Source organism: Mobula birostris, chromosome 13 (assembly GCF_030028105.1).
Source record: "Mobula birostris isolate sMobBir1 chromosome 13, sMobBir1.hap1, whole genome shotgun sequence".
Taxonomy (NCBI): Eukaryota; Metazoa; Chordata; class Chondrichthyes; order Myliobatiformes; family Myliobatidae; genus Mobula; species Mobula birostris.
The window spans coordinates 35,949,862-35,965,354 of record NC_092382.1 but is presented as its reverse complement, the minus strand read 5'-3'; the positions used below and the strand labels follow the sequence as shown (position 1 = coordinate 35,965,354).

General features: G+C 45.0%; 1 protein-coding gene across 1 annotated transcript; it reads left to right on the top strand.

Annotated features, from left to right (window-relative positions):
• Nucleotides 1-941: 941 nt before the first annotated feature.
• Nucleotides 942-3,460, top strand: LOC140207526 (uncharacterized). The gene has a single exon (XM_072276063.1). The coding sequence runs from the start codon at nt 1,312-1,314 to the stop codon at nt 2,599-2,601; it is 1,290 nt and encodes a 429-aa protein (XP_072132164.1). The 5' UTR covers nt 942-1,311; the 3' UTR covers nt 2,602-3,460.
• The last annotated feature ends 12,033 nt before the right edge of the window (nt 3,461-15,493 follow it).

Here is a 15,493-nt window from a genome sequence, read left to right as displayed (position 1 = left end):
GTCACTCCTACCTCTACCCTTCCAAACAAGTTTGGCCAGCTTCTCTGTCATAGAAACATGGAGAAGTTCAGTTTGGAAACAGGCTATTTGGCTCATTTAGTCAATGCCAAAAAAAACATTTAAGTTGTCTAATGCAGCTACCTGCACCGGGACCATTGCCCCCCATACCCCTACCATCCAGACCCCCATCTGAACTTCTTTGAAATGGTGAAGCTGACCTCATATTCACCACTTGAGCTGGCATTTCATTCCACACACTCACAACCATTTCAGCGAAGAGCTTTTCCAAATATTCCCGTTAAATTTTCACCTTCCCCACTTCCCCACAACTTCTGGTTGTCATCCCACCGACCTCACTGGAAAAGGCTGCTTGCATTTACCCTATCTATACCCTCATAATTGTGTATACTTCTAACAAATCCTCAAAGCAATGCATAATTTCCTTGTTTATGTTCAGAGCCTTATTCAGATGTATAAGATGATGAGGGGCATTGTTTATGTGGATAGCCAGAGTTTTATTCCCAGGGCTGAAGTGGCTAACACGAGGGGCAATAGTTTTAAGGTGCTTGGAGATAGATACCGAGGGGATGTCAGGGGTAGGTGTTTTACACAGAGAGTGGTGGTAGTGTGGAATGCACTGCCGGAATTTGTGCGAGAGGGTTTCAGTAACTGTGGGGCCAGGTCACAGATTGGAGATGGCAGAAATTCCCCATTCATAGAGAGACAGAAAGAGCATCAGAGAACTTGATGATCATTCCAGGTACCAGCACTGTGCCCAGTTAGATTATCTCTCCTTCCAACTTGGGTTGAACTTCACTGTAACAGTGTGATGCCAGATCACACCTTGACAACTGAAGTGATCTCATCTGAAATGTTGTCCTACACCCATTGATGGATTTTGTAAATCTATTTACAGGTTAAAACTGACAAGGAATTTGTCTACGGGAACGTTGAACACAACACGCCAGTTTTGCTGTCTCTGTCCAGATGTTTAAGAAGTGGAGCAAGGGATTCACTCGATCATCCTTCCTGCTCAGACTGTGGGGAGGGATTCACTCGCTCATCTGACCGACTGGCACGCTCGTCATTTTACACGGGTGAGTTCCCACTCATCTGCTCAGACAGTGGGAATGGATTCACTCAGTCATTTCAACTGAAGGTACATCAGCAAGTTCACACTGGGCAAGGCCATTCACCTCTTCTGTGTGTGAGAAGGGATTCAGTCGGTCTTCCCACCTGTCAGTTCTCACTGGGCAGAGGCTGGTCATCTGCTGAATTTGTGGGGAACGATTCACTCGGTCATCTGACCTAATGGCTCACAGGCGAGTTCACACCGGGGAGGGACCGTTCACCTGCTCGGACTGTGGGAAAGGATTCACTTGCTCATCTAAACTGAAGGTACATCAGCGAGTTCACACTGGGGAGAGGCCATTCACCTGCTCAGACTGTGGGAAGGGATTCACTTGCTCATCTAAACTGAAGGTACATCAACGAGTTCACACTGGGGAGAGGCCGTTCACCTGCTCAGACTGTGGGGAGGGATTCACTTTGTCATCTCAGCTACTGAGACACCAGTTAGTTCACACCGGAGAGTTACCATTCACCTGTTCAGACTGTGGGAAAGGATTCACTCGGTTATCTAAACTAAAGGTACATCAGAGAGTTCACACTGGAGAGAGGCCATTCACCTGCTCAGACTGTGGGATAGGATTCACTTGCTCATCTAATCTGAAGATACACCAGTCAGTTCACAGTGGACAGAGGCCGTTCGCCTGCTCAGACTGTGGGAAGGGATTCACTCGGTCGTCTCAACTGAAGATACATCAAAGAGTTCACACTGGAGAGAGGCCATTCACCTGCTCAGTCTGTGGGAAGGCATTTGCTCGGTCATGTCAACTGAAGGCACATCAGAGAGTTCACACTGCAGAGAGGCCATTCACTTGCTCAGACTGTGGGAAAGGATTCACTCAGTCATCCACCCTAATATCTCACCAGCGAGTTCACACTGGGGAGCGGCTGTTCACCTGCTCGGACTGTGGGAAAGGATTCACTTCATCATATCAACTGAAGGTACATCAGCGAGTTCACACTGGGGAGAGACCGTTCATCTGCTCAGAGTGTGGGAAAGGATTCAGTCAGTCATCCAACCTACAAGCACACCGGTCAGTTCACACAGGGGAGAGGCCATTCACCTGCTCAGTGTGTGGGAAGAGATTCACTCGGTCATCTAAACTGAAGGCACATCAGAGAGTTCACACTGGGGAGAGGCCATTCACCTGCTCAGACTGTGGGAAGGGATTCATTCAGTCATCCACCCTAATGGCACACCAGCGAGTACACACCGGGGAGCGGCCATTCACCTGCATGGAATGTGGGAAGGGATTCACTTCATCATCTCAACTGAAGGAACATCAGCGAGTTCACACTGGGGAGAAGCCATTCACCTGCTCAGAGTGTGGGAAAGGATTCACTCAGTCATCCCACCTACAAGCACACCAGTCAGTTCACACTGGGGAGAGGCCGTTCACCTGCTCAGACTGTGGGAAGAGATTTACTTGGTCATCTCAACTGCAGAGACACCAGCAAGTTCACACTGGGTAGAGGCCGTTCCCCTGCTGTGAATGTGGGAAAGGATTCACTCAGTCATCTAACCTTGTGTAACTCTTGCTTCAGCTAGCAGCTTAATATAGGGGGTGATAGCCCCCCAGCCGAGCCAAACTTAAGAAATCTCATTTGGGAGGATGCTGCATGATCTGTCCCCTGTTACCATCAGTACCCTGAAATACCAAACAGTACACAATATGTGATTAAACAATTAAGCTTTATAATTCTTACTTTGACTATATGGTTAGCGAAGAACAAAAAGGGCCCACTCTCTCCATTCGCATCTTTTCATCTCTCCCTGGCAAAAGACCACAAAAATCTCTCTTCCAGACTCACAAGAAAGAACATTTCACTCATTGGATAGCTCCGCACTCCAAAACCCTGTTATCTCTAGTCGTAACCTAAACATTGCTGCTACAGAGAAACCATTACCTCAGCAGTGAAACACTGCACCGAGGCCATTACATTAGCAGTGAAACCTTACAGTGTGTTACACTTGTGACATACTGCTGGGTTCACACTGGGGAGAAAGTTTCAATAAGCTGCATGCTGGATATTTGTCCATCACCATTGCTGAATGCAATTTCGAGAGTGACTGTCGGTGCTGAACTCTGCAATTATTGCTGCTGCTCACCACACCCAGTTCTGCACCCTGGTCACTGGGCATGGGAAGAGTTTCTTCTGCTGCATATTCACCTTTAATGGGACTGCATCTGAGACAAATAAATCAGTTCTATTTTAAACTCTGTGTCAGGGACTTAGTGAATTTATAACTCACCTAGTGTTCAGTAGAGAGTCAGCTCAGGCTGGCTGGACCCTGCCAGTGATTCTGTTCCATAACAGTCCTTTTAAGTCCTCTGCTGTTGTTCATCTCTCGCTCTCCCTGTGGGATGGGTTCCAGTCACCACTCTGTGGGTGAAGAGGTTTCCCTTGAATTTTCTGCAGACTGAACAAGTCGAGCTGACTGCAGTTCTGTCTGAGATATCCTTCGCCTCTCAAATCTCTGGGCTGAGGAAGAATGACATTGGGAGTTAACCTCCTTATTCAGGGCTCATTTCCACATTACATGTCATTTTCTGTGCTTCTAAAGGGTTGTTAGAAAATACCACTGTCCTCTAAAGAGTGAAATCAGAATAGGAAACCATTAGTTGGATGTTCAACAGAGCAGGGTCAGAAACCAGAGGCAGGTCTGCACAGGGCAGAGTTTGAGGCTCTGGACGATGGTCAGGGTAAGAACGTATGATGAGGAGAAGGGAATCAGCAGCGGGGTGTGGCAACGAATGACAGAGTAGCAACATTTGGAAGCTGATTGACAGAGAAAATAATTTGGTTGTCTGACTGATGGCACAAACAATGCCTGTGGTGAGGTGCTCCAGTGGTCGAGGAACATGTGTGTGTTGGGAATGGTTTTATCTATTGCGGGAGTTGTTCCCACTTGTTTATCCTGTAATATTATATCTGAATGGTTATTATGGATTGTCCTGTCTGAAATAATGTGTTGATTATCATATAATTTGTAAGATTTTGACTCTAAAACTGGACCAGGCTTGAATTTATGGTGCCTTTATGAAGTGATGGAGGGCATTCATGAGTTTGTATTTTAAAGCAAGATTTTGATGAATGATATTTACCACTTGATTGTACCTTTGTAAGTGATCAAATTGAATTAAACTGCTGCAGGATCCTGGAATGTGTTGGATTGTGTCTGGTTTCTCTTGGCATTTTCTGCACTTGCTGCCTTGTTTGTTTGTATTTCATGTGTTTTCGATTTTTTTTTCCCCTTTTGTTAACCAGCTTGTCCTGTATTTCTGCAAGGAACCCCTCTGTTTCTGGGAAGAGTTCTCCAACTCTCAGTCAGGTGCTCGATGCTTCCTCGTCACCATCTCATCTGCTCAGATCGTTGAGATGCCTGCCATGGAGGGTCATACTCATTTCACTGGTTACTGTTTTCTTCCATAGTGATTATTCATTTCTTTGAGCTGGTCTCTCATTTAAGTTTTCTGGTCTGTATTTCTTATCACGATGGCATATACACACATGGAGTGCTGAATTCTGTTCATTTTTGATGAAAATATATACTTAGAAGTTTTATCTGACTGTTGTGTGATTTTTTTTTCATGTGTGTTTTTTCCAAGGTAGTGTTAATCTAAATGGGTTTGAGTGTAAATAGTCTTTTCTAAAGTTATTTACCTTTGAAATGGATTGAAATGGGATCAAGGTATTTTTATATAAAAAAAAGTCAATGTCGGTTTTCATGGAAGTGTTTATTGCCTTTGTTGTATTTGTTAACTATTGAGCTCTGTTTGGCAAGTTTTTTTAAGCCTTGAACTAAATTTTGTCAAAGGTTTTCCCTATTTCGCACTACTTTCTATTTTCTTTGCTTGTTGATATTCCAGATATGTGGGTATCAAGAGTCCCGAGGAAGGGTCTTGGCCTGAAATGTTGATTCCCATCCATAGATGCTGCCTGACATGCTGAGCTCCTTCAGCACTTTGTGTGTAGTTCTCTAGATTTCTAGCATCTGCAGGTCCTCTTGTTTCCCAGATACATTTCTTGTAAGAACAAGCCAGTAGTGGGGTTGTGTGTGGCTCTGTTTGTAAAATATTAAATAAAATCATTAGAAAGAGGTGGCATAGGGTTGGAAGGTGTAGAACCTGTGGGTAGAATTAAGGAACAGCAAATGTAAAAAAAAATCCTTGATGCGAAATGTACAGAGACCTCCAAACAGTAGTAAGTACATGGGCCTCAAATTACAATAGGAGATAGGAAATGTGTGCCAAAAGGGCAATGTTACAATCATCATGGGGGATTGTCATGCAGGTGATTAGGAAAATTAGGATAGTGCTGATCTCAAGAGGAGGAATTCCTAGAATGCCTACAAGATGCTTTTTTAGAGCAGCTCGTGGTTGAGCCCACTTGGGGCTCAGCTATTCTGCATTGGTTGTTGTAATGAAACCGGTATTAATGAGGTCACTTAAGTTCAAAGAACCCTTAGGGGCAAGTGATCTTAATATTATCAAATTCACCCTGACCTTCGAGAAGGAGAAGATAAAGTCAGATGTGGAATAAAGTGAATTACAGATGCATGAGAGGAAAAATTGGTCAAAATTGATTTGAAAAGAACACGGGCAGGGATGAAAACAGAGCAGCAATGGCTGGAATTTCTGGAAGCAATTCGGAAGACACAGGATATATACAAACCCCATTTCCAGAAAAGTTGAGATATTTTCCAAAATGCAATAAAAAACGAAAATCTGTGATATGTTAATTCGCGTGAACCTTTATTTAACTGACAAAAGTACAAGGAAAAGATTTTCAATAGTTTTACTGACCAACTTAATTGTATTTTGTAAATGTGCACAAATTTAGAATTTGATGGCTGCAACACACTCAACAAAAGCTGGGACTGAGTTAAAATAAGATTGAAAAGTGCACAGAATATTCAAGTAACACCGGTTTGGAAAACGCCACATTAAGCAGGCTAATTGGTAACAGGTGAGGTATCATGACTGGGTATAAAAGTAGCGTCCATCAAATGCTCAGTCTTTGCAAGCAAGGATGGGTTGTGGCTCACCCCTTTATGCCAAAATTTGTGAGAGAATTGTCAGTCAGTTCAAAAGGAACATTTCTCAACACAAGATTGCAGAGAATTTAGGTCTTTCAACATCTACAGTACATAATATTGTGAAAAGATTCTGAGAATTCAGAGACATCTCAGTGCGAAAAGGGCAAAGTCGGAAACCACTGTTGAATGCGCGTGATCTTCCAGCCCTCAGGCGGCACTGCCTAAGAAGCCATCATGCTACTGTGCCAATTATAGCCACCTGGACTCGGGAGTACTTCGGAAAACCATTGTCACTAAACACAGTCCGTCACTGCATCCAGAAATGCAACTTGAAGCTGTATTACGCAAGGAGGAAGCCATACATCAACTCTATGCAGAAACGCCGATGAGTGCTCTGGGCCCGAGCTCATCTCAGATGGACTGAAAGACTGTGGAACTGTGTGCTGTGGTCAGATGAGTCCACATTTCAGCTAGTTTTCGGAAAAAAAGCAGGCATCAAGTTCTCCATGCCAAAGATGAAAACAACCATCCAGATTGTTATCAGCGAAAGGTGCAAAAGCCAGCATCTGTGATGGTATGGGGGTGCATCAGTGCCCACGGCATGGGTGAGTTACATGTATGTGAAGGTACCATTGACTCTGAGGCATATATTAGGCTTTTAGAGAGACATATGTTGCCATCAAGGCGACGTCTCTTCCCGGGACGTCCATGCTTATTTCAGCAGGACAATGCCAGACCACATTCTGCACGGGCTACAACAGCGTGGCTTTGTAGACACAGAGTGCGTGTGCTTGACTGGCCTGCTGCCAGTCCAGCTCTATCTCCTATTGAAAATGTATGGCACATGATGAAGAGGAGAATCAGACAACGGAGACCACGGACTGTTGAGCAGCTGAAGTCTTATATCAAGCAAGAATGGACAAAATTTCCAATTGCAAATCTACTACAATTATTATCCTCAGTTCCAAAACAATTAAAAAGTGTTATTAAAAGGAAAGGTGATGTAACACAATGGTACACATGCCTCTGTACCAACTTTTGTTGAGTGTGTTGCAGCCATCAAATTCTAAATTTGTGTATGTTTACAAAATACAATTAAGTTGGTCAATAAAACTATTGAAAATCTTTTCTTTGTACTTTTGTCAGTTAAATAAAGGTTCATGTGAATTAACATATCACAGATATTTGTTTTTATTGCATTTTGGAAAATATCCCAACTTTTCTGGAAAGGGGGTTTGTACATCAGAAAGAGGAAGTCATATTTTAAAAGGTAAGGTGACAAAACCATTGCTGATAAGAAAAACCAAAGACAACATAAAAACCAAAGAGAGGCCATAGAGCAAAAATTACTGGAAGTTAGAGCATTGGGCAGCTTTCAAAAACCAACAGAATGCAACTAAAATAATTAAGAAGGAAAATAGTCATAGTCATACTTTATTGATCCCAGGGGAAATTGGTTTTCATTACAGTTGCACCATAATAATAAATAGTAATAGAACCATAAATAGTTAAATAGTAATATGTAATTTATGCTAGTAAATTATGAAATAAGTCCAGGATCAGCCTATTGGCTCAGGGAGTCTGACCCTCCAAGGGAGGAGTTGTAAAGTTTGATGGCCACAGGCAGGAATGACTTCCTATGACGCTCTGTGCTGCATCTCGGTGGAATGAGTCTCTGGCTGAATGTACTCCTGTGCCCACCCAGTACATTATGTAGAGGATGGGAAACATTGACTAAGATGGCATGCAACTTAGACAGCATTCTCTTTTCAGACACCACCGTGAGAGAGTCCAGTTCCATCCCCACAATATCACTGGCCTTACGGATGAGTTTGTTGATTCTGTTGGTGTCTGCTACCCTCAGCCTGCTGCCCCAGCACACAACAGCAAACATGATAGCACTGGCCACCACTGATACGTAGAACATCCTCAGCATCGTCTGGCAGATGTTAAAGGACCTCAGTCTCCTCAGGAATAGAGACGGCTCTGACCCTTCTTGTAGACAGCCTCAGTGTTCTTTAACCAGTCCAGTTTATTGTCAATTTGTATCCCCAGGTATTTGTAATCCTCCACCATGTCCACACTGACCCCCTGGATGGAAACAGGGGTCACCGGTACCTTAGCTCTCCTCAGGTCTACCACCAGCTCCTTAGTCTTTTTCACATTAAGCTGCAGATAATTCTGCTCACACCATGTGACAAAGTTTCCTACCGTAGCCCTGTACTCAGCCTCATCTCCCTTGCTGATGCATCCAACTATGGCAGAGTCATCCGAAAACTTCTGAAGATGACAAGACTCTGTGCAGTAGTTGAAGTCTGAGGTGTAAATGAGAAAGGGAGACAAGACAGTCCCCCGTGGAGCCCCAGTGCTGCTGATCACTCTGTCGGGGACACAGTGTTGCAAGCACATGTACTGTGGTCTGCCAGTCAGGTAATCAAGAATCCATGACACCAGGGAAGCATCCACCTGCATCGCTGTCAGCTTCTCCCGCAGCAGAGCAGGGCGGATGGTGTTGAACACACTGGAGAAGTCAAAAAACATGACCCTCACAGTGCTCGCTGGCTTGTCCAGGTGGGCGTAGACACGGTTCAGCAGGTGGACGATGGCATCCTCAACTCCTTGTCGGGGCTGGTAGGCGAACTGGAGGGGATCTAAGCGTGGCCTGACCATAGGCCAGAGCAGCTCCAGAACAAGTCTCTCCAGGGTCTTCATGATGTGGGAGGTCAATGCCACCGGTCTGTAGTCATTGAGGCCGCTGGGGCGTGGCGTCTTCGGCACAGGGATGAGGCAGGACATCTTCCACAGTACAGGAACCCTCCGGAGCCTCAGGCTCAGGTTGAATACATGGCAAAGTACTCCACATAGCTGAGGGGCATAGGTTTTGAGCACCCTGGTCCTGACACCATCCGGTCCTTCAGCCTTGCTTGAGTTGAGACGTTTCAGCTGTCTTCTCACCTGTTCAGTCGTGAAGCCCACCGTGGTGGTTTTGTGTGGGAAAGTGATATAGTCATGAGAGCAGGGTGGGGGACTGTGAGGAGGGGTAGGAGGGGAGAGTGGAATATGTGTTGGTTGGGAGCCGAGAACAGATGGCTCATGTGGGGGATGGGCAGGGGTCACAATGTCAAATGTTAAAGAACAGGTTAAGTTCATTGGCCCTGTCCCCACTGCCTTCAGCTCCTCTGTTGTTAGTTTGCCGGAACCCAGTGATGGTCCTCATCCCCCTCCAGACCTCTCTCATGTTGTTCTGCTGGAGTTTCCACTCAAGCTTTTTCCTGTACCTGTCTTTAGGCCTCCCTGATCCTGGCTTTCAGGTCCCTCTGTATTGCCCTCAGCTCCTACCTATTTCCACTTCTAAACACTCTCTTTTTAGCGTTCAGGATGTCCTTAATGTCCTTTGTCACCCGTGGCTTGTTATTTGAATAACAAAGGATAGTTCTCGTCAGAACATTGCAGATGGATTGCATAGGTGAGCTAGCCAGTAATATTAAAGAGGATACCAAATTTTTCTTCAGGTATTTCTTCTCTTCTTCATGTGCCTTGTGAGTTACACACATGGGCGAACATGGCTCTCCACCTTGAATGATCCCTCGCAGCATCAGTGATATCTCGCACACTGAGATCTGTTAGTCCTTTCACAGTGTCCATATATTTTCTTCTTTGCCTTCCTCTACCGTGTTTCCCAGGCACATGGACTTGTAATGTGAGGCATTCTATTTCTGATGACATGGCCCAGGAATTCAAATTTCCTCTTATTTAATGTTCTCATGAAATATCTTTTTGTATGGGCACGTTGGAGTACTGACTCATTAGTTACCCTGTATGATATTTTCAGCATTCTTCTAAGAAACCACATTTCTGTTGCTTCTAAGTTTCTTTGGAGTTCTGGTGTAAATGTCCATGTTTCGGAAGCATACTGCAAGATTGACCGGATGTAACATTTTAGTAGCCTAAGTCTTGTTGTCATAGAAATGTGTCTGTTGGTAAAAATAGGTTTCATTTTTTGGAAGTTGGTTTTGGCAATGGCAATTCTTTTTGTCTCTACTTTACTTCTACCATCTTGTGATATAAAACTACCAAGGTAATTAAAGCTGGTCTTTTGTTCAATCTCTTTGTTTCCTATGTACAATTGGCAGTTGGGAGTATCCTGCTGTTTTGATATTACCATACAGTTTGTTTTTTTACAGTTGATGGTTAGACCAGAATCTGCACTTCTTTGGACTACTTTGTCTAGGAGGACATGTAGGTTTTCTGCAGCACTTGCTATTAAGGAGGTATCGTCTGCATATCTTATATTGTTGATGTTAATTAACATCTCCAATTTTATCCCATCTGGGTCTTCTATTTCTCTGAGAATCATTTCACTATAGGTATTAAATAATTCTGTTGAGGCAACACATCCCTGTCTAACTCCTCGTTGAATTTTAGTCCAACTGCCTATATTACCATCAATTTTCACTACCGCTGTTTGATTCCAATATAAATTTTGAAGCAGTTGTTAGTCCTTTCAGGTACATGTAGTGTAAAAGAGAGGCAGAAGTGGATATCGGACCACTGAAAAATGATGCTGGAGAGGTATTAATGGGGTGTGGGTGCAAGGTGATGGCAGATAAACCGAATAAGTATTGTACATCACTCTTATCTGTGGAAGACGTTGGCAGGAATATGGAAGTCCCAGATGCCAGTGGTCAGAAAGTGTAGTTACTTTGCTCGGGAGAAGGTTCTCAGGAAACAGAGATGGCCTGAAGGTCAATAGATCACCTGGACCAGATGGTGTACAGCCCAGAGATCTGAAAGAGGTGGCTGAAGAGATGTGGAGGCATTAGCAATGATTTTTCAAGAATCGTTAAGGAAATTATATCCTAAGAAGTTTTTTCCTTCACTACTCCCCCTCTCCCAGTTTCACCTATCACCTACCACTTCTTCAACCGCTCTTACCCCCACGCTTCTTCCTCTGACATCTCACCTTTTTTTTCCCAGTCCTGATGAAGGGACTTGGCCCGAAACATTGACTGCTCACTATTTCCCATATATGCTGCCTGGCCTCCTTGGTTCCTCCAGTGTTTTGTGTATGTGTTGCTTGGATTTCCAGCATCCACGGATCTTCTCCCGTCCTTGATAAAAACAAAAGCGGGGTCATATAATATAGCAAGAATATTGTGGGAAGTTAGAGGATTGGGAAGGTTTTACATACCCAACAAGAGACAACTTAAAAAAAACACACAGGAGAGACAAGATGAAAAATTAAGGTATGTGTACCAATAATATCAAGTATCCAAAGTTTTTCAGATACATAAAGAGTAAAAGAGAGGCAAGAGCTGATATTGAACCTCTGGAAGATGATGCTGGTGAGTTAGTAATAAAGCAAAGAAACAGCGACTGAATGTAATAAGTATTTTCTGTCAATCTTCACTGTGTAAGACACTAGCAGTATAAGACCATAAGACATAGGAGCAGAATTAGGCCATTCAGCCCCATCAAGTCTGCTCTGCCATTCTATCATGTCTGATCCCGGTTCTCACTCAACCCCATGCACCTGCCTGCTCGGTATATCCTGTAATGCCCTGACTGATCAGCAAACTATTAGCTTCTGCCTTAAATGTACCCACAGACTTGGCCCCATCGTCGTATGTGTCAGAGAATTCCACAGATTCACTGCTCTCTGACTGAATGAAATCCTCCTTACCTACTCTAAAAGTTTGCTCCTCCGTTTTGAGGATTTAACACCACCCCCACCCGCATTTACTAAACATAGCTCAGTGCAGGAGTACAGGCCCAAGGCTGGCAAACGCTCCGCGTATCTTAACCCCTTCATTCCTGGAATAATCTTCGTACGGGCCCAAGGCTGGCAAACGCTCCGCGTATCTTAACCCCTTCATTCCTGGAATAATCTTCGTACAGGCCCAAGGCTGGCAAATGCTCCGCGTATCTTAACCCCTTCATTCCTGGAATAATCTTCGTACAGGCCCAAGGCTGGCAAACGCTCCGCGTATCTTAACCCCTTCATTCCTGGAATAATCTTCGTACAGGCCCAAGGCTGGCAAACGCTCTGCGTATCTTAACCCCTTCATTCCTGGAATAATCTTCTTGAACATCCTCGGGACTCTCTCCAATGACAACACACCTTTTCTGAGATACAGGTCCCAAATACTCTCGGTGCGGCCTAAGTAGTGTCTTATAAAGTGCCAGCATTATCTTCTTGCTCATATATTCTGCTTCAGTTTAAATGCCAGCATTGCATTTGCCGCCGTTACCACAGGCTCAACCTGCATTGAACCTTCTGGAACTCTTGCCCAAGGCCTCATATTTCCTTCTGCACTTCTGTTGTTTGAACCTTCTCCCCAATCAGATAATAGTTCACTATTGTTCCCTTTGCCAAAATGCATTATCGTACATTTCCCAATATTGTAATCCATCTGCCAATTTTTTGCCCATTCTTCACATGTGTCTGTGTCCTGCTGCAATCGCATTCCTTCCTCAGCACTACCGACGCCTCCACCTATCTCTGTATCATCCGCAAATCTTGCCACAAATCCATCAGATCCATTATCCACATCACCGACAAACAATGTGAAAAGTAGCAGACCGAATACTGACCCCTGAAGACCACTAGTCACTGCCAGCCAACCGGAAAAGGCTCCTTTTATTCCCACTCGCTGCCTCTTGACTGTCAGCCATTCCTCTATCCATGCCAGTATTTCTTCTGATTGTTATCCTGTTAAGTAGTCTCATGTGTGACACCTTATCAGATGCCTTCTGAAAATCCAAATAAATGATATCCACTGTCTCTCATTTGTCCATCCTGCTTATGACTTCCTCGAAGAACTCTAACAGATTTGTCGGGCAGGATTTCCCTGTACAGACGCTATGCTGGTTTTGACTTATTTTATTATTAGTCTCCTAGTACCCCGAAACCTCATCTGTTATAATAGACTCCAACACTTTCCCAGCCAGAGGTTAGTCTAACTGGACTATAATTTGCTCTCTTCCGCCTTCCTCCCTTCTCAAAGAGTGGATTGACATTTGCAATCTTCCTGTCCTCTGGGACCATGCCAGAGTCAAGTGATTCTTGACAGGTCATGACCAATGCATCTGTTATCTCTTCAGCAACCTCTCTCAGGACTCTGGGATGTAGTCCATCTGATCCAGGCGACTTATCCACTTTAAGAACCTGAGTTTGCCCAGCTCATTTTCCTTTGTAATAGCAATGGCACTCACTCCTGCTTCTGACACTCATGCATCTCAGGCACACTGCCAGTGTCTTCCACAGAGAAGATGGATGCAAAGTACCTATCAAGTTCATCTACCATCTCTTCCCCATTTCTACCTCATGAGCATCATTTTCCAGTGGTCCAATATCAACTCTCGCCTCCCTTTCGCATTTTTATAATGGTTTATATTATTGTCTAGTTTGCCCTCATATTTCACCTTTCCCCTTCATATAGCTTTTTTTTTGCCTGTTGTTGGATTTTAAAAGATACCCAATTATCTAACTTCCTACTTACTTTTGCTACCTTATATGCACTTTCCTTGGTTTTTGTACAGTCCTTAACTTACGACCATAAGATATAGGAGCAGAATTAGGCCATTTGGCCCATCGAAGCTGCTTTGCCATTTGATCATGACTGATCCCTTCCCAACTCAGCCTCAATCTCCTGCCTTCTCCCCATAACCCCTCATGCCCTGACTAATCAAGGATCTATCAAGCTCTGCCTTAAATATACCCGATGACTTGGCCTCCACTCCCATCTGCGGTGATGAATTCCACAGATTCACCAAGCTCTGGCAAAAGAAATTCCTCCTCAGCTCTGTTCTAAATGGGTGCCCCTCGTTTCCATGGGTGCCACCTGGCCTGCTGAGTTCCTCCAGCACTCCGTGCATGCAGCTGAATTTGAGAGCTGGAATATTCATTATCATTGCTTAACATGGCACTCTTCAGTCTTTCAGTCTTTATCTTCCTTCATCAGCCACGGTAGCCTAGCCCTGCTCTACCTGCTGAACCGTGTCTACACCCACCTGGACAAGCCAGCGAGCACTGTGAGGGTCATGTTTTTTGACTTCTCCAGTGCGTTCAACACCATCCGCCCTGCTCTGCTGGGGGAGAAGCTGACAGTGATACAGATGGATGCTTCCCTGGGGTCAGGGATTCTTGATTACCTGACTGGCAGACCACAGTACGTGTGCTTGCAACACTGTGTGTCCGACAGAGTGATCAGCAGCACTGGGGCTCCACAGGGGACTATCTTGTCTCCCTTTCACTTCACCATTTACACCTCGGACTTCAACTACTGCACAGAGTCTTGTCATCTTCAGAAGTTTTCGGATGACTCTGCCATAGTTGGATGCATCAGCAAGGGAGATGAGGCTGAGTACAGGGCTACGGTAGGAAACTTTGTCACATGGTGTGAGCAGAATTATCTGCAGCTTAATGTGAAAAAGACTAAGGAGCTGGTGGTAAACCTGAGGAGAGCTAAGGTACCGGTGACCCCTGTGTCCATCCAGGGGGTCAGTGTGGAAATGGTGGGGGATTAAAAATACCTGGGGACATGACCCTCACAGTGCTCGTTGGCTTGTCCAGGTGGGTGTGGACATGGTTCAGCAGGTAGACGATGGCATCCTCAACTCCTAGTCGAGGCTAGTAGTGAACTGGAGAGGATCTAAGTGTGGCCTGACCATAGGCCGGAGCAGCTCCAGAACATACATGTCTCTCCAGGGTCTTCATGATGTGGGAGGTCAATGCCACCGGTCTGTAATCATTGAGGCCGCTGGGGCATGGCGTCTTCGGCACAGGGACGAGACAGGACATCTTCCACAGTACAGGAACCCTCCGGAGCCTCAGGCTCATGTTGAATACATGGCGAAGTACTCCACATAGCTGAGAGGCACAGGCTTTTAGCACCCTGGTACTGACACCATCCGGTCCTGCAGCCTTGCTTGGGTTGAGACGTTTCAGCTGTCTTCTCACCTGTTCAGTTGTGAAGCCCGCTGTGGTGGTTTTTTGTGGGGGTGGGGTATGGTCATGACAGCAGGGTGGGGGACTGTGAGGAGGGGTAGGAGGGGAGAGTGGAATATGTGTTGGTTGGGGGCCGACAACAGATGGCTCATGTGGGGGATGGGCAGGGGTCACAATGTCAAATCCGTTAAAGAATAGGATAAGTTCGTTGGCCCTGTCCACACTGCCTTCAGCTCCTCTGTTGCTAGTTTGCCGAAACCTAGTAAAAGGCATTCAAAAGGACATATGGTGCATTGGCCTTTATCAATCGCGGAATTGAATTTAGGAGCCAAGAGGTAATGTTGCAGCTATATAGGACCCCGGTCAGACCCCAC